The sequence below is a fragment of the Lampetra fluviatilis genome, chromosome 2, assembly GCF_964198595.1.
Source record: "Lampetra fluviatilis chromosome 2, kcLamFluv1.1, whole genome shotgun sequence".
Lineage (NCBI taxonomy): Eukaryota > Metazoa > Chordata > Hyperoartia > Petromyzontiformes > Petromyzontidae > Lampetra > Lampetra fluviatilis.
Genome location: NC_136276.1, coordinates 9,509,060 through 9,534,879, shown reverse-complemented (window position 1 = coordinate 9,534,879; position 25,820 = coordinate 9,509,060). Strand labels below are relative to the sequence as shown.

The 25,820-nt window shown below is 40.2% G+C and overlaps 1 protein-coding gene across 1 annotated transcript; it reads left to right on the top strand.

Annotated features, from left to right (window-relative positions):
• Window positions 1-25,820, top strand: LOC144941848 (protein mono-ADP-ribosyltransferase PARP14-like; the record flags this gene model as incomplete). The annotated part of the gene is given in 24 exon segments (XM_078868345.1): window positions 1-96; window positions 98-193; window positions 471-681; window positions 3,501-3,610; window positions 5,057-5,090; window positions 5,278-5,454; window positions 5,761-6,009; window positions 6,980-7,216; window positions 7,785-10,045; window positions 10,264-10,713; window positions 11,139-11,172; window positions 12,470-12,625; window positions 13,274-13,336; window positions 13,532-13,708; window positions 13,973-14,145; window positions 14,406-14,451; window positions 14,592-14,708; window positions 16,355-16,417; window positions 17,181-17,357; window positions 19,311-19,484; window positions 20,861-21,292; window positions 21,510-21,652; window positions 23,237-23,414; window positions 23,574-25,820. Coding segments are annotated over 24 exon segments (6,144 nt in total), but the record flags the coding sequence as incomplete, so codon positions are not given.

The window sequence follows — 25,820 nt, the reverse complement described above, 5'->3', positions numbered from 1 at the left end:
CGAGACACCCGTCCCGCTCACCTCGATCTGCTGTCACAACCAACAGAGGAGAAGGTGGAGGAGGAGGAAGAAGAGGGCTGTGAACGCGAGGCGCGGGGAACACCGAGAGGAGACAAACACCGCGGCACCGACGACGAGGAGGAGGAAGTCGTGCGGCGTTGCGCAAAGAACCCCTCAAGTGACGTGGCCACGGGTAACTTCCAGGAAGGGGGGGCTTGGAACTCTTTGGGCAGACACAGAGGCAAGGCTGTGTGTGTGTGGTGGGGGGAGTCTTGTCCGAGGGCTGTGTCACGCCACCTCTGTGAGTGTCAGCAGTCGTGCGTTACTTGACGAGGCATCCGTCGACCGTGCCCCGCGTCGTTCTCTCGTTCTTTGCTCGTTGGCCACTTCGTTTCCCCAAGCTCGTCGGACCGGTCGCGTTCACTCGTTCCGTGTTGTTCGCGTCGCCCCCTGCGATGTGTCGGATTTAGTTGAACCGAGTCGTTGCGGACATGGACGTTTCGGAGGAGGAGGAGGACACCGCGTGCGCGATCGAGGGTGTTCCAGGCACCGGCCCCCTTAACGGCGACGTGAAGAGAAGCCTCGCCAAGTATTTTGAAATCAAGAGGAAATCTGGCGGAGGGGAGTGCACCGTCGAGGAGAAAGACGGAACCGTCGTGGTGAGGTTCAACAGCAGAACAGGTAAGGAAGGCAGGAGGAGGAGGTGATGTCCAAAGCGCAGGTGGCGAGATGTTAACTACCTCGCCCGGTATGCAGGAGGGCATGGGTTCGATCTCGACCCTGATGCCTGCTGCTGTATATTTGGAGTTTGCGTGTCTCTCTCTCATCATCATCACGGTGGCTAGAAGATGTTAACTACCTCGCCAGGTATGCAGGAGGGCATGGGTTCGATCTCGACCCTGATGCCTGCTGCTGTATATTTGGAGTTTGCGTGTCTCTCTCTCATCATCATCACGGTGGCTAGAAGATGTTAACTACCTCGCTAGGTATGCAGGAGGGCATGGGTTCGATCTCGACCCTGACGCCTGCTGCTGTATATTTGGAGTTTCCGTGTCTCTCATCATCATCACGGTGGTTAGGAGATGTTAACTACCTCGCCTGATCTGCAGGAGGTCGTGGGTTCGATCTCGACCCTGACGCCTGCTGCTGTATATTTGGAGTTTGCGTGTTTCTCTCTCATCATCATTCCGGTGGCTAGGAGATGTTAACTACCTCGCCTGGTGTACAGGAGGTCGTGGGTTCGATCTCGACCCTGACGCCTGCTGCTGTATATTTGGAGTTTGCGTGTTTCTATCTCATCATCATTACGGTGGCTAGGAGATGTTAACTACCTCGCCTGGTCTACAGGAGGTCGTGGGTTCGATCTCGACCCTGACGCCTGCTGCTGTATATTTGGAGTTTGCGTGCCTCTCTCTCATCATCATCATCACGGTGGCTAGGAGATGTTAACTACCTCGCCTGGTCTACAGGAGGTCGTGGGTTCGATCTCGACCCTGACGCCTGCTGCTGTATATTTGGAGTTTGCGTGCCTCTCTCTCATCATCATCATCACGGTGGCTAGGAGATGTTAACTACCTCGCCTGGTATGCAGGAGGTCGTGAGTTCGATCTCGACCCTGACGCCTGCTGTATATTTGGAGTTTGCTGCTGTATATTTGGAGTTCGCGTGTCTCTCCCTCTCCAGGTGGTCGCGTGGATTTTTTTCTCCGGGTCCTCCGGGTTTCCACTCCACATTTAGAAACACGCGTTTGGAGTTTTTGGCTGCTATTATATTTCCACATGATAAGCCACTTCGTTGAGATATTATTTGTCATAGCCAGGTCGCTTCTGAAAAAGAGCGTTATAGGTCAGCGTGCCTTACCTGGTAAACTCATTTTTTAACACTGTAGTTTAGTTTAATCGGTTAGTTTCGTGTGTGATAAGATCACGCCTTCGTACCAGCGCTTTGGAGGGGAAAGGTCACACGTAGACAACCCCCGCCGGCAGTACTGTGGGTTCTTGAACGCATCTGTGCGGAAATTATTATGTAAAAGCGTTATCCCCTCTTGTTATTTATGGGCTGTCTCCGGGTAACTCCGGTTTCTTCCCACACGAGACAAAAGCACTGAAAATGGCCAAATTAATAATTGGTGAAACCTTTCCTCTTGGAGCTAAATCTCTAAAATAGCTTTTTCATGAGTCAATCCATGTTGTGTTGGATGAGTGAATACATTGTGTTTATGTATGTACACACACAATGTATATATATACACACACATCTCAAAAGTGCTGTAACATCGAATTGAACGTCAACAAGTTTGTGTATTTTTCATGATGTACGTGTACTGATGAGCTCTCCACCAAAATGTCAGGGATTTTTAGTGAGATACTTCCTGTTTCTGCTGCGTTGTTTCATCGACCTGAGTGGGATATCTGAAGTCGAAATACACGGTGTTATTATATACTGTATTTGGTTGTACGGTACCGGTATTGTTTTTCATGGTTCTGGACGACATTTAGGGGATTTCCGACTGTGGTGACCAAGCAGGTTTTTTTGTGTCTCTGTCGAGTTGATCAATGCGCCCTCTGGCGGTGGAAGCCCTCTAATGTCGCGGGGTTGGTAACTGAGAGCGTTAATGTCTCTCTGCTTTCCCAAAACGACTACCAAAATACACTCCACCAGTCAAAAGTGTCTCCCTGGTCCAATGAGCATTGGGATGATGTTCATCTCTGTTTGCAGCCCTGAGATAGTGTATGTATGTCCCACTTCTTTCGCACCGTACTTAGCCAATCGTTCTCATTCGAAGGTTGCGAAGTCAGGACAACCCAAACACAACAGTGCGGAAATTCCCATTTCCCTTGGCAAATTCTATTGACTTCAGTGTCCCAAATTCCAGGATGCAAATGACTCGCACCAATAAAAATTGTGTAACCTCATCGAAAAGAGATCACAGTAGAAACGTCGAGTTCACTCCTAGACGTCGTGCTGTCTTCAGCTTTTAAAGTAAAAAATTTTGCTAATTTTTGGCAATCGATGCACCATCTGTTAGGATGCAGTGCTGTAGGTATCATCCGTGTTATTTCATGATTTAAACATATTTTTATATCAAATAATGTATTACTGTATATCACTTGTTTCGTATTAAAATTGTATAGGTCCTTAGGGAAGACAACAGGAAACCACCTCAACTATCTATCCTTCCATAGGGCTCATGAACCATGTTATTGGAGTGTGATATGAGATTAATATTGGCGCATGGGGTCAGGATGGGGATGGAGGAGCTTGAGCCTGTGATCATTCCTTCGGGTAAGAACTTAAAATGTGTGTCTTGTCTTGGTTCTTTCGGAAAAGTCCCGTAGAAGGGAAATAATAAAATAATAAAAATGTCACATACTAAAATACAGTTCTCTTTTTATTATTTCCCTTCTACGTGACTTACCGAAATAACCAAGAAGATGAATCCCTGCAGTCACGAAAGCTTTAAATCGAAATGTGTCTTGGTCTGTATTTTTGTTTTTCAGTGCGAGACTGTGTTCTGCAACGGAACCCGCACACTATCGACCTGCCTGGGTTTGGCACGACGCAGTTGACACTCCAGCCCTATTGTCAAGTGCCACCAGTCCCTCCTCCAGTGAGCTGCACACTTCAACCACATATGTCATATTGACTGACAATCTAGAGCGAGATGGACAGCTGTAACGTTGCATCTCGTTTGTCGCAGTGGAATTCATTTATCTATTTTCAAGTGGAGACTAAATGTGATCGAGATGCGAGGAGGCCAGAAGGTGATATTACAGGAGAGAACATGGGCTCTTGAATCCATCTTGGGAAGACCTTTGAGCGTTACTCCACTGTACTTGTGATTTTTTTATAGATAAATCTGGTTTCCTCCCACAAGCAAAACAATCATAAGTGAATTGGGCAAATATATCAAAACAGGATCCTCCTGGTAAAGTTAGGTTTTTTTGAGTAAATACAAATTATATAGTTACTTTAAGATGTTTTCTTGTTCATGTTTTTGTTTTTTGTTTGTTGCGGTTGCACCCGATTCAAGAGCTGAATGGCTCACAGGGCTATACCTAATGAATCAACTTTGAACTTTGATATCATTACTTGGTTGATACCCTGGTCTGTATTATGCCAATGCAATGCACCATGTGTATATCAATTGTTACACATACATATGGATTTTAGAACTATACAGGTACAAGGAAGACACATCATCCATATGCATGATTGAAAAGAACAATGCAATGATGCATTTTACCTGATATGGCATATGGATCACAAACATTTGCATTAACTTAAAAATGGAAAGTTTGCAAATAATGGAAAGTATTCACAGAAGCATGGAGAGGTGTAATATTTAAATTACACATGCATTCGAGAACATACACAAGTTAGAGGCATTATGTTTATCTTCATGCATCAGTAAATAGAGCACAATTAAGATTATACAATTATTAGAATAAGCATGCTGATAATTACACTGATTTCCTTATTTACTTACGAGAGTTATGGTGACTGACAGTCTTATGAACAGATAGACAGAAAGTTGGAGTGCTTATGGAAAGCTAAACTCAAGCATCAAACGTCACATACTAATGTGCCTAAAGAAAGTTTTAGTTCATTGTGTACTACCCGCTATTGTTAACGGATCAGAAACATGGTCATCGCCAATGAAAATGGATCAAAATCTTAAAAAGTGTGCAACAAAGCATGGAAAGACGATTAATGCTTGGAATTACAATACGAGATATAAAGGGAAACGCATGGATTAGAAAACATGTGTAGTTCGAAGTCATTCAAAATATACAGTTTAAATTGAGTGGGCTTGGGCAGGGTAACATCGCAAGAGGAGATGATCGCATTGGTGAAGAATGACAATGGCAGCCAAGGAAGGAAAAGCATCCAGGAGGGTGTCCGGGGAGATGCTGAGATGAAATCAGGTCTTGAGCTGATACTGAGGGGTTTATTACATTCAGGATCATGAGAGATGGTGGCGATTTGAGGCTTCAATCAAGCAGTGGATACACTATGGCTGTTGACTGATATAAAATTTGTTTTATCTCAACAGCAATCAGAGTCAAGTTCAACAACAGATGCAAATGGTTTGTGTACATTATTACATAAATACAGTTGCCGTATTGTACTCTATTATTTTAAGTTTGCTTTTCCAGTGTCCACATCCTTTAAAAATATATATATTACATTAACATGTCTTCATGATCATGTGCTATAATGTGTTATACAGTGTCTTGAAATGCAGTTTGATTTTGATTTTTGCTTATGTTGTAGAATTAAGATGTGAAAATCTTGATTCATCTACATTTGAAGGGGAAGGGGTAGTTGTGTGTGTTGCTGGCGAGTTTGGAGATGAATACCTGAAGCTATACGCAGAGAATGTCACAAAAGAGACAGTTGATGTCTACCCCCTGACCAAAACCAAAATCTGGCTGGACTGCAGCCAGGAAGGTAAGCACTGTTCACCATCATGACCCTGGTGTGTCTACAACCAGACTTTCGTAGAGGAAATGCCTAATTTCACATACACAATACCTCCAATGCAGCTTATGTGTAATTTTTTGTATATGTTTGTTACATTATTGCCAATGGCACATTATAACAATAATCTAAGAAACCGATGAAAGAAAACAATGTCTTTCATTCTAACCAATTAGAGGTTACATTGTTTATTCAATAAACCCTTTGTAATACTTCTGTTATTGGGTTATTAATTTACTGTTTTCAATGTTTTCAACATTACGTTTTTATCAACAGCTGTACAGAAGATGCAGGCAGTTAAAGAGCATGCCATTGGGGGAAAAAAGGTGCAAATCTCTGTCTACTCATCTGCGGGGATAGATGCGATTATTGACAAGCGGCGGCTGATTCTGACAGGATTTCCAACAACCATCCAAATGGAAATGATCAACTTATATGTGGCATCCATCACCGATGCTGAAGTCTGTGATATAGAATACCTGAAGGGTGGGGAAGTAGCTGTAGTCACCTTCATAAACCCAATAGGTAAGCTGAGTATGCAAAAAATGTACTGCTTTTTCATCATTGTTCTCATCGTAATTAGCAGGACTGAAAATGTATTGTTTTCAAAGTTTACGTCAGTTTCCAAAGTATTACATTGGAAAACATCGGGTTGGAATGGTGGAGCAGTGGTTTGCGCACTGAACTAAGAATTGGATGCCTTGAGTTTGGTTCTTGGCCACGGCTAATTGTGGCGAGTGATATCTGAACCGGGCCTGGTTCCCCTTCAACAACTCGCACTTAAGTATGGCCAAACAACCCAAATAAACCCACACAGCACAGGGTGACCTTCATGCAGCATTGGATGGATTGACACGAGGCTGTAACTTTATTTAAACAATTTTTAAAACATGTTTGTTAACTTACACATAAATGTTGTGAATGATGGATTTATGTTTTAAAAGGTAGGGTTTAATCTGAGATTTTGAAATCAATGGACATTTACTGAACATAAAAAGTGGATCACTGTAAATAAAAATGTCCTTTGAGTCGTACATCTATTATGATTATAAATACTCCTCACTAATGTATGTATTTTTGATTTAAAGCTTTCGTGACTGCAGGGATTCATATTCTTGGTTCTTTCGGTAAAGTCACGTAGAAGGGAAATAATAAAAAATATAAAACAATTAAATTATCACGACGTTTTGACTGCAACACAAGCAATCAGCATCAGGTGTGATATCCACAGCAAGAAAATTTGAAAAAAAAACGCCACTTTTTTCAAATTTTCTTGCTGTGGATTTCACACCTGATGATGATGGCTTGTGTTGCAGTCGAAACGTCGTGATAATTTAATTGGTTTATATTTTTATTATTTTATTATTTCCCTTCTACGTGACTTTACCGAAAGAACCAAGAATATAATGTATGTATGTTGAACTTATTTTGCACCATACGTAGCCAACCATGCTAATCGGTTGTATTTCTAATGTATTTCTGTCATGTATGTCAGACTGGAAATCAGCATTGAGGATGTGTGCCAAGAGGCCATTGGTTCAGGCCAAAATCACGGCGACAATGCTCGAGGCGTCGAACTGTCTGCTGGTGGAGGCTTCGAACGGGAGCCTGTGTGAAGACCTTCTTACTTTGTATTTTGAGAACTCAGCTAAGAGTGGCGGCGGCCCCCTCACCGAGGTTAATTTGGAAAACAGCAAAACAACTGCTTACCTCTCATTCTTCGAACCAGCAGGTGAGAGCAGAACATTCCAGATGCCTACATTGTGAACTTGATCTTATTACAATAGTGAACTCTATTGCAGTCGTTTGGAAATCATTCGACTGCTGATTAAACATATCAGGTTTACTTTGCACAAAGCTCTTTGTAAGGTGTATTCTAAATCTTTATACTTTTTATATTACATTTTACTGGATCATGGGCCGCATTTGATTTCAATCACAAACTTACGCAGACTTGCACAACGTTGAATTTAATTTTAAATAATGTTTTCTAAATTTCGATTTAAAGCTTTCGTGACTGCAGGGATTCATCTTCTTGGTTCTTTCGGTAAAGTCACGTAGAAGGGAAATAATACAATAATAAAAATAAAACATAATAAAATAATTCTCACGACGTTTCGGCCACAACGGAAGCAGCCGTCCTCAGGTGAAGAACAGGTCTGTCGGAAAGACAGCGTCTGAATGGTCACCACCAGGCTTGGCAGCGTATATTTAATGTTTTTCTACTCGATAAAAAATGCTCTCATATCAAAATTATGACGGGAACTGTTAATTATAATAAAACATTGTTTGTTTTGCAGTGGCTCAGGAAGTTGTGTCAAGAAAACACAAATTAAATGAAGCAGAACTGAAGGTCTATCCCTACTATCATGCATTAGCTTCGACTCTTGGAAAACAAATTCGAACAGCAAAGCCTGAACCATTTGACCTTGTAGTTGATTCTGAGATTATTCAGTTTATTTCAAAACATAGTTCTTCAATGGATCAGCTGAAATATATTCTAAAGAAAGCAAACACTTCATTTTCTCTTGGCTCAAATGGTACAATTACTTTGACATCCAAACTGGACGAATGCGCAGTCAATTTTCAGAGCCTCGCTTCAAAGTGGCAGCAAACTGCAAAAATATGTTTTCTAAAATTCTGTGAAATGTATTCGAAGACAGTTTTGCCCTGCTCTAAAGCTGCATGGGAAAGGGTTAAACAAGAAGTCTCAAATCATGATAATGTGCTGGTTGATTATGACTCTCAACAAGCACATATAATTGTTTCTGGAAGAAATCAGGATGTGCAAGATGTTTGCAAACACACGAAGCCCATTGTAAAGAAAGTTCAGGATGACCTCTTAAAGGAGAGTCAGATTATCAGTGATCGCATATCACTAGAAAGTCCAGACAAATATAATTTAATCCAGATGCTGGAAATTGAAGCAGATCTTCGTGCCAAGTTTAAAGAATCAGAATTAACATTTGATGAAAAATCATATTCCTTGACAGTCAAAGGCATGCCACAAGATTGCCAGAAAATTAAGGATGAAATATCCAAACATCTGAAGGGTATATCAAGCAAAGAAGTTAAAATGTCGAGTAATATTGTAATGTTTTTGAAAATGTTAGGCCGGGATATTTTAAATACAAATTTATTTTCTAATAGGATTCATGCAAAAATACAATTAAAAAATAACAATTCAATCTCCATAACTGCTTTTGCTAATCAGTTAGGAAAAGCAGAATCCTTTATAGAGGAAACATTTACAGAGGAATCGTTTCCCATTCCAGAAGAGTCCATGCATGCAACGCGAGGTAGGGAGTGGACTGATTTGCTCAGTAATCTCGAAGAAAATAAGGTTGATAGCATTTTGCAAGTGTTTATCAACAAAAGCCTAGATGATGCTGGTTTGTGCACGAAAGTAAATGTTGCAGGTTTTGGCAATGCTGTATATCAGACATGCCAAGAACTTGATGACTTCTGTGAAAAACACTTAAGAATTACTAAGCAAATTCCTATAAAGTCAAAAAATATATTAAAATATTTGCAAGAATATGAAAAAATATTTGAAGATCAAACACTGTTGAACAAGAATGTCAAAACGTTGAGTGAATCTTTGCTTGAAGTCAGTGGACACCCTGATGATGTTGACAAAATAAAAAACTTATTTGAAAAAAAAAGTTCTGAAATTGTATTAAAGTCAGTTAAATGTAACAAACCAGGTGCAGCCAAGTATATGCGAGAAAACGAAAGTGTTATCAAAAGTATTGCAGAAGGAAACCAGAAGTGCATGGTCTTGATTGATGTTATAGGTGCTGCTGCTTCTCGTCAGGTTGGGATGCAGCTGAAATGCCAGGAGGTTTTATCTGCCAACCTTACCATCTCGATATACAAAGGAGATATCTTAAAAAGTCAGGCTGATATCATCATTAATGCCGCTGATACAAAAATGTGCTTCAAAAGTGGCTTTGGAAAAGTCCTTTCAGAAGCAGCAGGCCCAGACACGTCAAGATCTTGTGCTCAGTACATTCGGGACAATGGAGAACCACAACCTGGTGAAGCTGTCATATCTGTGCCAGGCAAGCTGCCTTGCAAAAGTGTAGCTCATGTTATTTGTCAACTTTTTGAGAAATGTAATGGAAATGTTGACATGTCCAAGGTTATTCAGCTGAAGCAAGGGCTCAAAAAGGCCCTGAAGCTAGTGGGAACACGTGGGCACCAATCTGCTGCAATGCCAGGCCTCGTGTTTCAGAACAGTGGATATCCGTTAGAAGTTTGCGCCAAAGCACTGATAGATGCTGTTGCTGAATTTGGCCAAGTCAATGATCCTGGAAATTGTCTGACTGATGTCTTCTTTATTGATTTGAACGATAATGTAGTCCATGCTCTAGTAAATGCACTTTTGTCAAATGTAGGCAAAGCTCCAAAAGCAACTCCACAAACAGGATTAACATTTTCATTGCCAGCCTTTGTTAAAATCCAAAGTTCTACAGCAGCACCAACCTCTCCAACCTGCATGATCACAAAAGAAGGCCTTAATATCTCCTTGGTTATTGGCAGCATTGAAAATGAAAATGTAAGTATAATATTACATTTGTTAATTCTATTTACAGTATTTTTTTTATCGAATGCCCAAATGTGATGAATCATTCCTGCTTAATATAACATGTATATTTTGTATGCAAGAAATACGTTCAGTCAATTAAATAACATTGTTTATTTGTGTGTTCTATTCATTTAAATCTAGTTGTTTAGCTCTCATTTATTTAATTATATTTTTTTATGTTATTACAGTCCGATGTCATCATAAACACAACCTCGGCAAACATGAAGATGGATTCTGGAGGGGTGTCCAGTGCCATTTTCCGTAAGGCCGGCCCAACACTGCAGACTCTCGTTGACACTGAGATCCAGGGCCAGTCGATTGGTTCTGGGAAGATTGTGAAGACGGATGTGACGGGCCTCAATCTCCAATGCAAGGCGTTGTACCACACCACCCTGGGTTCCTGGGACAATGGGAATCATTTAAGAAAATGCATGAAACGTAGCCTGGAGATGGCCCATCGCGATGGCGTTTCTTCCATCTCCTTCCCAGCCCTTGGCACAGGAAATCTCAAATACTCGCCCTTGATGGTTTCAAGTTTCATGTTTGAAGAAGTTATCAACTTCAGTCAGAATCACCAGGGCACAACACTGAAGGACATCCGATTTGTGATATTCTCCAAAGATCAGCTCGTCATTTCAGTAAGTCTGGCACTGAGGGCCTTATAAATGGGCAGGTCTGCAAGGACCATGAACAAGTACTGGATGGTTTGTTCAAAAGTCTAAAACTAATGGTATTTTTTTTCTAAAAGATGCTAACACACAAGAATGTGTCATGACCACTGCCAAAAGGTTGCTTGATATTAAACATGAAATAACACAAGTAACAATAATACGATTTTAATACTACCACCGGGACAACAGGAAAATCCCAACATTTTGGCTGATTAGCCTTTGTCAGGAAGTATTGAGGTTATGGGGAATCTTAAATAGTGTTGGGAGGTGATGTTAATTAATGTGTGATGGCAGATGATGGATTCACTGGGGATATTATGTATGTGATTGAAGTTTAAAGTAAATAGTTATATGATGCTAAATATTAATTGGTTGTTTTGGTCTTTCTGTAGGATTTTCAGGCTGAGCTGGCTCAACGACTCTTAGGTACGTGTATCGTACTATTAAAACGAATCCTTGCCTTGAGTTTTGTGCCTGACTGCTGACAGGGCTCCTCTCCACCACAACAATAACTATATTGTTAGTGGCTGCAGGCTGTTGATACCGAAAACTACGTGTGTCACTCTCTACACGGGATTTTCCATGTAACAAATAAATGTTGAATCGACTTGAAAAGTTCAGGAAGACGTATCGTAGAGAGAGCGTGATACCCAAGAGGTGGAGGCAACTCATTCATAAGACTGACGCGGTTAATTTAAAATTGCTCCAACTTTTCAGTAATCTTTTCGCTAGAATAAATCATCGAGTATATTAATTTACCCTCACAATACATATTGCCTTGGCATTTTATTACGTAAAAAAGCAGATTACTTTTAGCGCTCTGACTACAGGATGCTGAAAAGATTATATTAAAATCACGGCTGTTTTTTTATTTTCTGTTGCAGAGTAGTTATATTAAAATATGAAATAATAGACTTAATCCCTCTGTCAATCCATTACTGGCTGAAGGCCTATCAACTTTGGCCATATCTTCTTGGTTCTTTCGGTAAAGTCACGTAGAATGGAAATAATAAAGTAATAAAAATAAAACAATAAAATAATTCTCACGACGTTTCGGCCACAACGCAAGTAGTACTAATCGCATATCTGCATTTCCCATAAATATGCTAAATTCCTCTTGATATGCAAATTATTTTGTCAAGGCGCCCTTCCCCCCTCCATCCCAGCTTAAATAGTCGCTCCAAGCCTGGAGTGTGTCATTCAGACCTGTTCTCCACCTGAGGACGGCTGCTTGCGTTGTGGCCGAAACGTCGTGAGAATTATTAATAAATGTTATTCAATTATTTAATTAATTCCATTCTACGTGACTTTACCGAAAGAACCAAGAAGATGAATCCCTGCAGTCACGAAAGCTTTAAATCTAAATTTAACTTTGGCCATACTTCACCACGCTGGTCAGTGGAGGTTGGTAAAATGGGGCACTATGACTGATTCCAGATATAAATGTTGGTTTTGGCCAGGAATCAAACTCAGGTCACCAGGTTGATAGTGCAGTGCACAAACTATAGTGCCACCTCTCCAACCTTATTACAATGCGTTCATGAAAATCGAACTATAACGTTCCTGTATTTTAAATGTTCCTGATATTCTTCAACACATGGAATTGTTTTTCTACTCTAATGACATTCATGTTTTTCTTTTTACAGTTATTGTGGAATTCTACCAGTTATGTTATTCAATAATGAGGAAAATAACCTGTGGTTTTGTAATTTGCTTTGTGCAGGCAAGACATCTATTCCACCAACATTAAATATCACATCAAAAGCAGTGCAGAGAGCTATTGGAAACATCTCAGTGGAGGTGGTGGATGGAGACATCACCAAAGAGAAAGTAGATGCTATTGTAAACTCCACGAACACAACGTTAGACCTTGATTCAGGTCAGTATAATGAACACATTTGATAACATCTGCAGAACACAAGCTGACAGATGTTTGCTTCTAAATACAACACCCAACATTTTGGACAATGGCGGCACCAAAGCAAATTCATCCACTTACAGTTGATGCTGCTCAGGGGCTAAAGAACCTGGACATCAATATATAACATTTGTTGCTCTTCCAAATATCAGTTTCGTGTCTCTGCAACATGAATAAAGTAACAAATTTTAGTCATAACAACGAACATTTAGTAAACTAAATTGACTTTCTCAAGACACGCTATTCATAATTGGGTTTTGAGTTAGATCAGGTTAGCATAAAGCCAATTTGTGTTGTACTCAACCCTCCACCTGACACAGACAATCAAATCAAGTTGTACCATAAACAAAATGTGTCGATTAATATTGTGTTCAGCCAACATGTATGATCAACACAAAATGTGTCTTTTTGATACAATATTCCACTGAAAATGACACCCAGTATCATCATGCTACCCCCAAAGCAGACGCATGTTGAATACTTGTTATTGTTTTACCGCTCAATGTTTTGCATTGGCACCACCGTAATTATGGCACCTTACTTATAATTACATACTGTTTGTGTTAGTACAGCATGAAAGCATGATGTTTTTGCAATATTCTTTTGCAGGTGTGTCAAAGGCCATCTTGGCAGCAGCTGGACCCACAGTTGTGTCGGAGCTTGCTATCTTTGGTAAGATATCTGTGATATACAAAGAAGAAGAAAAATTGTAACATGCTATTTTAAACAGTATGATGATGATTGCTTGTGTTGCAATCGAAACGTCGTGAGAAATAGAAACATGTTTTGTTTAGCCATATTATTTCTCTTTTTACGCAAATTTATCTTCCTACATTTTTCACAAATAAATGATCATCCTATGCACAGGAGCGCAGCCTGCCGATGGTGTTGTGACCACCTCAGCAGGGAGTCTGAACTGTCAGAAAATTGTGCATATGGTTGGACAAACAGACTTTGCCAAGATGACCAACTCTATACTCAAAGTCCTGGATGAGTGTAGCAAGTTGAATTGCAACTCCGTTTCTTTCCCTGCACTCAGCACAGGTACATTGCCTCTTTTTATAAATCTTTCTCTCCGTTTGTTCTTTGATTACTGTCTACTCCCTTGTCACCATTTACCATATTTCATTAATTGTTGTTTGCTTTCTCCGTATTATTTATATAATCTCCATTGCTTTTTACTTGTCTGTGTCATCTTATAATTTCTCACATAATACATATGCGTATATAGTATCAACGTTTCTGAGTGCTCGATTGTTTTTCCTCAATGTTATCATCTGTTTATTTTTTTTATTAAACTCTGTGAAGGCAAAGGAGGGATCAAGCCAGGGCCTGTGGCTGATACAATCCTGGAGGCGTTTGAGAAGTTTTCCTCGCAAAATCCACAGTCAAATGTGTCTCACATCCGCATCATGGTTCTTCAGCCTGCCATAAAGACTGCCTTTACCCAAGCCTTAATACATTTCCAGCCAGGTGGCAAAGTAAGCAACATTTAACTCATAATGATACTGATTGCATGGGTAATATTGGAATTTATAATTTTTGAGCGAAATTCATATACATGTTTTTCATGTTTTTACAAGTTTAATGAATGTGATTTGCTACTCTTGGTCGTGATGTGCACCTCTTAAATGACTTGCACCCCTTAAATAATTTGTCCATTGTAAGGGAACTTAGTACAGTATATATGCATGCTGGGATATGCAATATTGACTTTACATTACTTGTTGTTTGCTTGCAGAAGGTGCAGCCACCTCAGACATCAACTATTGCAGAAGATTATATCCGTAAGTCAGAATTTGGTTTCCTTGCCGCATTGTTTTTTTCTGGCATGAAACCATTCCGGGCATGTGTTCTTGATGTTGTGGAACATGTTGAGAGCGAGTGCCAGTTGTGACTCCTCACCCTGCTGTGTGTGGATCTGCAGGGCAATATGGTCTGAAGCTGCATGGTGCCACTGTGGAGGCAGTGAGCGGTGACATCACGAAGGAGACCACAGATGTTATCGTTAACTCCACCACAAACGCTCTTGTCTTCACATCCGGTATATATGTCATCTTTGTTATGTTTTCTTCTTTCGAATGCGTTCCAACTAAGGTTGAAAGTGTTAATGCATTGGCTGTCTCCACCTTTTTGTCTGCAACATGGGGTCACGGTAACTATTGTAATGATAAACCAATGTAATTGATATTTTAAATTAAGTTGTGTTATAAGGGACTTTTGCGATACGAACACGGCAAATTGATTCAAGGGTTATCCAAAACTTGACGATAACAAGTAAACCCGTAAAAACAAAGTTTTTCACTATAAATCCTTTATATGCGTGGCGGCTAGAGTCCTCTCGTCCTCTGGGCTTGAGATGGCTGCCACCTATGGGTCAGATGATTGTCTGCCACCATTAAGCAATTGGTAACTCAATATTTAATTTGTTTTCCCTAAACAGTGTAAAATTTTTGAATTTTTTTCACGAACTTAATTGTCACACACAACGAGTCTGTGTGGAAAATGTCAGCTCGATTGGATCACGGGAAGTGGGTTAAAAAACGAGCGAAAGATTTGCACGGTCGTAAGCAAGCACGCAAGCAAGCACGCAAGCAAGCAAGCGAACTTAATATAAAGGATTTCAAAATACCAGCGATTGTGGATAAAGCCTTTTTAGCTAAGCTGATGATGTTACATGCAATCTGCACGCTCTCCACCCCATGACGAGGTGATCGCGTGATGCTCTGCTACTTGTGTAGTAGGTTCCAGGAGACTTGGACGACGTAGTTGGAGGCACACTTATTTATTAACCACAATGTACATAACAGGCCGAGATGTACAACACTCGAAGGGGGTATCGGCCCCTTCACCCGTCTAACACGGAGATCACACAATCTATGTCACGGCTAGCCTACTCCTAGGTCCTCCACTACAGGGCTAGGGGAGGCTAGCTAACCCAGCTCTGGTTAAGCTGGGATTACAGCACCCTGAGTCCCCAGACCGGCTCTTACAAGAGCATCGGCTTTGGGCTCTTGGGGCCACGCCACTGGCTTGCCCTGGTCGGTCCTGAGAAGGTCAGCGATCCAGGGGAGTCCCAGTGCCTATCTAGCCGGTCTTCTTGCTTCGCTGGTTAAGGCTGAACACTGAAACCCCGAGCCCTCCGGCTCACCGCCTTATATAGCAACTCCCCCACTGAGGGGTGGAGCCGTGGGGGATCCCAGCGCCGTGTCAGCCCCCCAGGCTCAACGGTGCGGACGTGGATGTAAGCACCTCTCGGCGCACGGGCATAACCACGCCCAGTGTGTTTGTTTGCCCTCCGTAACACCTCTACACTTGGAAGGGAAAGTGATTATCGATCATTAAATACTTTGATTATCAAAAATGAAATATTTTCTAGGACAAACTCTTGTTGGAAAGCATTACAGAATATAATTGTTAGCCTTATTTTAATTAAAACAAATGTATTGGTTTGTATTAATAGTCATGGATATGACCAACACATTTATTATGAAAATAAATACAGCAGTAAACAAATTGTCGTGTAACAGTGAACAGACATATTAACACAGTACTTATCATGAATAGCATCATTAGTATGCAACCACTCTAATAGTGTAGCCATTGGTTTATAAAAGGGAAACTTGGAGGCCTGCTGTACATTTGCGGTGTTGAGACGCTTCTTATTGTGCCTGTGATATGTTTACCCAGGTGTTTCTGGAGCAATTCTGAAAGCAGCAGGACAGGTTGTCGTGGATGAATGCACCACACTCGGTGAGTTAAACCTATGAAATCATGACATAACAGAATTGACCCTCTTAAGTAATATTTTACATGTTGATAAATCCATGTTGCAGAATTATGAATGTATGTCATTGTCCAATCATGTGTACATGTACATCCCTTTAGTCAATTCACTGATATATTGAGGCTTCACCATGAAGTGTGGGTTGTTGAGGTTATTTAAGGATACTTCACTACACTGATCAGTGTGGGTTGGTGAAGGTGTGTGGCATAGTGGTCGAGGAATATAAGCTGGGTTTAACAATGGATTTTGTTGCATTGATGATGCAGCACTCATTGATGTACTCAGGTAACCAGCCACTCACCTTCTTATCACTCTTCTATTGCTTCTACCATGGCTACTATTCCCATGAAATCCACTCATTGATTCCTCCACCCTTGTTTAGGACTCTTGTATAGCAAGTTGACTATTTTATCTCATCAGTACTGTTCAACGACAATACTGCAGGATAAAACACTTAATTTCTCGAATTTGAACCCCCCTCTCTCCCCATTGTCCATTTCACCAAGTTCTTAGAACCTTGTTCAATTCAAGAAAAGTATTGAGGCTTCAGTATTCCACCTTCATTAGTACTGTTTGTTTCTTACCCATTGGGCCTGTGCTCAGAAACTATGTTTGAATATAATCCTAGTGCTCTCCAAGCTCTAACCTGATTAGCTTCTTGTCTGATAAAGTAATGCAAAAATACGTCATTGTCACACACTGGCTGAGCCTGGTTCTGACGCCCTGCAGGCCCTCAGCCAGGTGATGGGGTGGTGGTCACCAGCGGCGGAGCGCTGAGCTGCAAACACATCGTCCACATGGTGGGGCAAACCAATCCAGCCAGCATAAAGTCCTCTGTGCTCAAAGTGCTGCGTGAGTGCGAGATGAAGAAAGTCACCTCCGTGTCCTTCCCTGCCACAGGAACAGGTAGCTCTCCTGTACATTCACGTGGTCTGAGTGGTTTTTTTACATGAGATCAGAGCACTGAGCTGGTACCGCTATGATCTCGGGTTCGAATCCAGGCAGCTGCCTGCGAATTAACTTGTTTTTATGTGTGGTGAGTTGATGGGCTCGACCCAGTCACTAATGGCTGTTCAAAAAAAATGTAAAATTGGTTCTCCAATTAATTTGTACCAAATTACTTCTCTGAGAATAACAAATATTATTTTGACTATCATGTGACAAATGTTTACTCGCAGTGGTGAAGGTAGAGAAATCCTGCCCTCTCTAACGTGTTGAAGTGAGCACTTTAAAGGATATCAAGAGTAATTATGCTATTACTAGCCTTTTGCCCGTCCAAGGACTGGCGTATTGCAGTAAATCTGAAACTTGCAAGCGAAAATCAGACCGCGACGTGATATTCATTGCATCAATTTGTCTGCAATATGTAAGGCCGCGGTGACACAGACATATTTCATTTAAACGTTATAATCCCTTGTTCATCAGGTCGTCCTTTTTACTTCTATGTCTCAATAGCGTTATGGAGATCGCGTGATGACGTGAGGGTTCTGCCTTTGTAGTGAGGGTTGCGAGTTGACGCCGAGGAGGGGGGAGGAGGCGCCTCGCCCCCCCATGTGGAGTGACGTCAGCCGCTAATTATTATTAATGGAGGGGTATCCATTTGGAGGACGTCACCTGCTCATGAATATTAATGAGGGGGGCTGGTCGATGTGGAGTGACGTCACGAGCATTAAGGACAAACATTCCTGGGTGATTATAGTAGGTATTGCTTCTCCAGACTGTTCTCAAATACAAAGAGGTTGACTGTTCTGCGACAGATTGAAATGGAAACTTTGTCTCATGATGTGATGCTGATTGCATAATTTTGATGTATTTTATGAACATTTTTATTTTCCTTTCGTGTCCTTTATTGTACAGTAATTAGCCTGGCTCTTACCTGGTCTTACTTTAAAATAAACCTGAATAATATTACTGATGATGTAAAATAATTTCTCACATACTTGAAAAAATATTTGGGTGGATGCATCCCATCCATTCACCAATAAGATCATTTATCCTTCAATGACTCTATAAGAGGGAAATATGCTTTTTTTGTTTACAAGAGCAGGCCAATATTGCTAGTTTAAAATAGAGATTTTTCTTAGAATAAGAATAAGCTGAAAAAATATTTTAAATGTTTCTCTCGTTGAACTACAAGCTTCCAAAGCCATATACATATTTAGTTGGGTGATAATTTGTATTTGATGACTAAAAAGTCCATGATAATATTTTGTCCAAGTTAAGATGCAGTTTGAATAACCTTTGCCTCTATGGGACGTCTTGCAAAACATTCAAAAGTTGCACGTACAAAATTCTTTGGCACGTATCATGAGGGGTACTGCAAGATCCAACCATATCCATCCAGTGGTCACCAAGCTGCATTTTCTTCCGGTTGCCGAACTAATACTTTATAAGGTCACACTCATTATCCACAAAGAGCTTGCCACAAATGAACCGCAATACCTTGCTGATCTCGTCAAGGAGCATAAACCATCATGCAAACTCCAGTCATCCACGAAGCAGCTTTTGACATTCCATTAAACAAAGACGATCACTGCACCGCGCTTTCAGATGCACTTCTGCAGCCGTCTGGAACGCTCTTCTTTCCAAAATTAGGAAGCCACTGGAGCTATGCACTTTTAAGATTCAATTGAAAACTGATTTATTTCAAACTGTTTTTTGTGTTTAGTCTGTTGTCCTCATCCTACACATGCGATTAGCATGGTTAGCTACGTACGATGTGAAAGAAGTTCAACGTACCTACATACATAACTATAATATATTTCCAAAATGTCCATGTTCAGACGTTACTGAAAATCATTATTTTATTTCTACTGGATTATTGTTCACAATCAGAACGCTTTTGTCTTTGTATTACAGGTGCTGGGAGCGTGCCTGCTGCGGTGGTGGCTGATGCTATGATGGAGGGCATTGAGGAGCACATCAGGGTTCACACATTGACGAGCCCCCTCAAGCACATCCGCTTCGTCATCTTCCAACCTGAGATGCTGAAAGATTTCCAGCAGGCCCTCATTAATACGTCCCAAATGACAGGTGCTGTCTCTGGTTTATATCGTTTTCTGCAGTAGTGCATACCAGTTAAGCTTGTGGATTTGAGGATGTGGCTGGGGGCTCAAGGGACTAATACCACATTAAAGCACTGAGCCAGAACTGTTGGGATTCTGGGCAGCAACTTATTATTAACTGGTTCATGTTCATGAGTAAATTGTATCAGTCTAGTGACTAATGACTCCACAGAAAACACCCTCATTTTAATCTGGATTTTTCATTTAACGTGGCTTATTCCACCTGTGTGGATTACACATTTCAGAGTGTTAGCCAAGCAATGAAGATTATTTTTAGGGCAGATAAAAGGTGTTCCCCTAGTATGATGAGGAGTGCTGTTGAATTTACTTAAATAGCATTTCTCTGACATCATCCTCTGGGCTCTGTCATCTATTCACTATAAGTGTGCAGAATGGAAGTAATTTATTTTCATAACATGACACTAAGAATCATGGATGAAGGTCTCCCCAAGCAGCCACCATCTTTCATGATCCTGTGATGTAATAAGCCACCAAGTATCATCATATTATATTCTTTGGTTCTTTCGGTAAAGTCACGGAGATATAAAAATAATACGTGACTTAAAGGTAGCAGCAAGAAAGAAGCAAAGAATATGAATTCCTGCAGCCACGAAAGTTTTAAAAAGTCAATATATCATATTAGCTAATTTGATTTCTCAAATCACCTCAGTGAATATATTGACGTATTCCATTCTTTCGCTGGTCATTCTTCATGACCACCCATCATCCCTTACAGTACTCCTTAAGCCCACTTTTGTTAACAGTTTTAATTATGTCTTTAACCTGCCTATGTTCACTAATGTGTTTTTCTTTCCTTCTCTCAAACTGAAATCTAAGCGTGGATTTTTTACGCAATTTTTTTTTGTATCCATTTTCGTTAATAATAACGTTTCTTAACAATATCATAGCGGATAGTATGCACTGATGTAAAACTTTATTCTTCAGGCACATTGCAATGTACTTTTCATTGTCGAGATGTACATGAAGCAAATGCCAAAATTAAAATTAAAAGGGGGAGTCAGAATAGGTGATACACATGGTAATGATAAAACATTTAATTGGGAAATACTGTCATGGGCAGGGAGGCAGGGACAGCAAACAAGTGAGATTAACTCCTGGTCGTTGTGTCAACTCATCCCTTCATATCACCTGACTCAACGAAAACTGAAGTGATTGAGCCATATATGGCGTGAATCATCCTTGTTATAGGAATGCGGATGTTTCACAACTGGCTCAGGGCAGTAAATGTCAAACACTTACTTGAGCGAAGAACTACTCTGATTCTTTAAATTCGTGTTTAATCATAACATTCACAAGTAATTTGTTTTCAAATTTAATTTACAGTGAGCAGTACTGGAACTGGAACGAGCACTCCTTCACCGCAGCCTCCTCAAGCTGCACGTCCTAAACCTCCACTTCCACCAAAGAAAACTCCGCAAATAAAGTCTTCATATAACAATGAGGCGGTTACAATAGACGTCTATGGAAAGCTCCAAAAGGATGTTGACGATTTTTGCAAACAGACGGAGGGATTGCTTGATAGAAACTGCATGGCCTACAGATTTAACATTGATTGTGTGGAATCCTTGGACACACAGGAATTGAACAAACTGGAGACAATTGAAAAGACGTGTGATGTAAGGGTCTCAATTAAGACTTCTCACATCTTTATTGAGGGGCTGAATAACGACGTTTGTAAAGCTATCGTTGATGTGACTCAAGTGGTCAATGAATTGAAGATAAACTTGGCAAAGGAAATTTTTGAACAAAACTATGGTAGGTCTTCTGGAGTTCATTTATATAATCCTTGCATCAAATTCTGATATGTTATATTCTGAAATATTTTGTAGATGCAGAGCACAGTACTCAGGACACACTATTTGTATGTTAAATACATATTTTATCAGACATATATTTGATCTCTTCAAAGGATAAAAGTGTTTACTATGAACTCACTTTTAAATGTAATGACGTGAGAAAACGATTATTTCAGTTCCCAAACCAGAATTGCCTGCTGATTGGGCACCAATGAAAGGAACCGAATTCCTGAAAGTTACCTTGAGCGTGCAGTCACCAGAATATCAACAAGTTCAGGCTAACTTCATGAAATCGGTGAAACACTTAAAGATAATTAAGGTAAGCACCAACCAAATGAGCACATGTATTCACATTCTTGGTTCTTTCGGTAAAGTCACGTAGAAGGGAGATAATAAAATAATATAAATATATAACAATAAAAATTCTCACGACGTTTCGACTGCAACACAAGCAATCATCATCAGGTGTGAAATCCACAGCAAGAAAATGTATTCACAATTAAGTTAGGCACGTAAACATTCACCCCTGTCACCACAACAATACAATTGTTGTGATTTGGGGTTACAATGCGATTTAATAATCAATTCGATCCCCGTTCCTACCGAATCCAGCGTGCGTGCACATGCAGCCGGGGAGAGGGGATGGAATCCTGGTATACCACTCCATGGATAGGTATTAGATATCTGCTGTCCTAGGGGATTCACAATCATGACAGGCTCACTCGGCACGTGTATGTTATTTAATTTTTTGGTTCTCTTTGGGTACATTCTCTCCCCCCCTTCCCTCATTTTCCCCTCCCCTAAAACCACATTCCTGAATGTGTCCCCGACGTGGTTAGGGCAGTGGGCCCAACCACCTTCCCTTTCCCCTGCCCCGTGGGCACCTGGCCTTGGGATTGTCGTCCGCGGAATATCTGTACCCCTCTCTTTCCGTCGCTCATGCTTTGTACCGAGCTCTTATTTAATCAAAATCGGTCATTTAAAAAAAGGCTACTTGAGAATTGGAAAGCGGCAACAGGAACACTTTGTTCCCTGTAGCCTCTGATATTCCATTCTCAGCTCGGACTATTATCAGATGACTCGAATTGGCTGACAGGTTCAACTGGAGTGCACCTTCTACATAAGACATGAGTGACTTGATTTTTTAAGACATTTACTTTTAGATTTGTTTTCAGTACGATGAAAGCCAACCAAACGACTCTGTTCCCCTTACATATGTATAACTGTATAAACAACCCCTACGTCTCCTGATGACGAGGAAAGTTAAGTATAGGGAATAGCATGTGGTGTTTTGTGTTAAGAGGCTTATGGTTATAAGCTTTAAAGTATTTATTTTATCACCATTTTATATCTAAGAATTATTGAGGCATCATTTTATGTTTACATAAACATTTTTTGAACATGTCTGCTAACTTTGACCCGCTTCTTGGATGATGTCCACAGTTATCTTATCCAGCAGCTACCCCCTGTTTCATATTACTAAGGGCAGAGTTGATTTCTTTAAGTTTGAGATTTGGGACTCCCTCCTCCTATCAGGATCCAGGAGGTGGAGCCTGCTCAGATTGCCTAAGTAAGCGACAACAATAGTAGGATTGACGAGGAAAGAGCTCCTGGGATGGGGCGAACTGAGTATTTGGCTACCATACATTGCCACATGATAAGCCACTTTGTTGAGCTATCATTTGTGATTAGGTCGCTTCTGAAAAAGAGCTTAATAGCTCAGTGGACCTTACCTGGTAAAATGAAAAATAGTAAAAAAAATATGTTTTGATGTGGGGTTGAGAATATTAAATTAGTACTGCAAATTGTTTCAAATTCGTGAAGAGGGCCCCTAATCGACATCACGAAGTTTTGATTAGGGTTTTTTAATCTATAATGTTTTTATAATATCTTTCCATCGCAGATTGAACGAATTCAAAACCTCAGACTTTACAATGCCTACCAGGCCATGAAGACGTCCATTGAGAACAGTAACAAAGGGCAAGGAACATGTGAGAAGAACCTGTTCCATGGTACACAGGTGGATTCCATCGACAACATTTCTTCTTTTGGATTCAATCGCAGCTTTGCTGGCAGGAATGGTATGCATGGGTATTCTAACCAACCAGCCTTTACAAAAGTATATATTTTAACTCCAAAATCATGTTTTCATAACTTTAAGTTTTACAATGCATGATTCATTGTGGACATAAATCTGTATTTAAATGAAGGGTCACGTTTCATCAAATTTCTTTCCACAGCGACAGCATATGGTGTAGGGACGTACTTTGCACTGAACTCTTCATATTCGTCAAGTGACACGTACTCCAAACCCGATGCCAATGGAACCAAATACATGTACCAGGCCCGTGTTCTCACTGGGTGTTACTGCGCAGGGAACCTCGGCATGAAGGAGCCCCCACTGAAAAACCTACAGAATAAGACGGAACGCTTTGACTGTGTAGTAGACAATCCATCCGCACCATCCATATTCGTCATCTTCAATGACAACCTGGCTTACCCAGAGTACCTAATTTCATTTTCTAAATAAAACATAATTAATGTTCCATTATGATGCACACATTCTACTGTTTTGTGCTCATATCAAACAAACTTACTTCTTATGTCCATTTGTGCAATATCTCCTGCATCCTCCATTTCCTTACCCCAGCTGCCACTGAAACATTCATCCACACTTTCATCACATCCTGACTCGACGATTGCAATTCTCTCCTCTACAGCCTCTCCAAATCTCTCATCTTTGAACTCCAGATGATCCAAAGTGCCACCGCCAAAAAGTAAACGAGACCATGTCACCCCTATACTCATATCACTCGACTAGCTCTGATCAGTTTCAAAATCATAATCTTTAAGATCCTGCATGGATTCGATCCTTCCTACTTCTCTCATCTCACCATACACCTCTCCATGCACTTAACTCCAAAAACCAAGGCTATCTTCTGCTCGCATTGTCCAGTTGTGCTTTCCACCAGCCACCTGTGTTGTCAACTCCTTGCCTTGTTCAATACTAGTTCTGGGCCATCCAATTATTGAAGTAAAGTACTGTCATTTATTTCTACCGATTATAAGTTTTATTTCTCGACTCATCGGATAACATTAAAATAGTTTGGGGCAAAAGTAGCATATGTGATGACATCCTCTACATTATCAGGCATGTCATACTTAGGCATGGCTTGTAAGGGTTTTCCCAGCTAAGGGAGGCAGGGTATAGGAGAAGCCACACATTTTAAAGTGGCCCGAGTAACTGACCACAACAAAGCGGTCAATTAACATTTTCAGTCCAGCTCTACTCCAGCTAGATCTTTTATCTTCTAAATATGCCCAGTTTCTGTACAATATCTTGAGATGCAATTGTATTTAGATTATATCTAAATCTAAATTATATAATACAGCATCTTTAGCTCGAAGTGCATGTACATTCAGTACTTTATAAACCCAAAATTGTACTGAAAACTGATTGCCGTTTTTAAATACTGTAATTACAATCTAACCACTGCAATGCAGTAGTGTTGTTTTGATCAAAAATTATATATAAATAACTTAATGTTTTAATTAGATATGTCAATATATTAATTGCAAACATACATTTGTAATTTAATATGATAATTGGATAAAGGCAATATTTTACTGTTTACAACCATGTTTGCATTGATCTATTTTGTTCTACGAAAGCAATGCCATCAAATACCAATTTACATTTTGCTAAACGTATTACTATTATGCCATGATAGTATATCATTTTGGATTAATCTATTGCTTGGATATCAACGCACAAAATTTATGAAATAAATTAAGCAAATTTGTTATATTTCATAGGAATTAAGCCATTTTAATACATATGCATTGTTATCAATTTATGGTCATTAAACAGACAAAAGTCTCTAAACCCTAGACAGTAACGACTGTGTAATATGGAACTAGTGCTATATTGGGCATGTGGATGGCTGTCAAATTTACATACACCATATTTTTGCTCACCCTACTGCTCAACTTTCTTAACAGCTGATAAGTTCCACATCACACACACTTACGCCACACAGCTTGCACAAAGACAAGTTTGTCCTGATTTCTAACACGTGACATGGCTGACCTCCCCTGTCTTGAGTCATATAAACTTTATACAGAAGGTTCACGTGGGACAATAAACAGGGTGCAAGTTATAAAATAAGAACATTCAAATAATCAAAGTACAGTAATTTTGTCTCGGGGAAATCAAATACTGTATATTTTTTTATGACGCAGATTCTGCTTAAAAGTTCTTTAAATATCTACATTATTTACATATTTACTGAACTGCTATGCTAGGCATTCTGCATTCGCTGCTGGAGAAACCGGTTTTATAATGGTGTTTTTAAAATTTAATATCGTCGATTACACAGTTTATTGAAAAAAATGTTCCGTACATTGGTGTCCTGGACATCACGACTTTAAATGATAACACTCATAATATTCTGTAATATTTTTCTTGTACATTATGGTTAAAACTA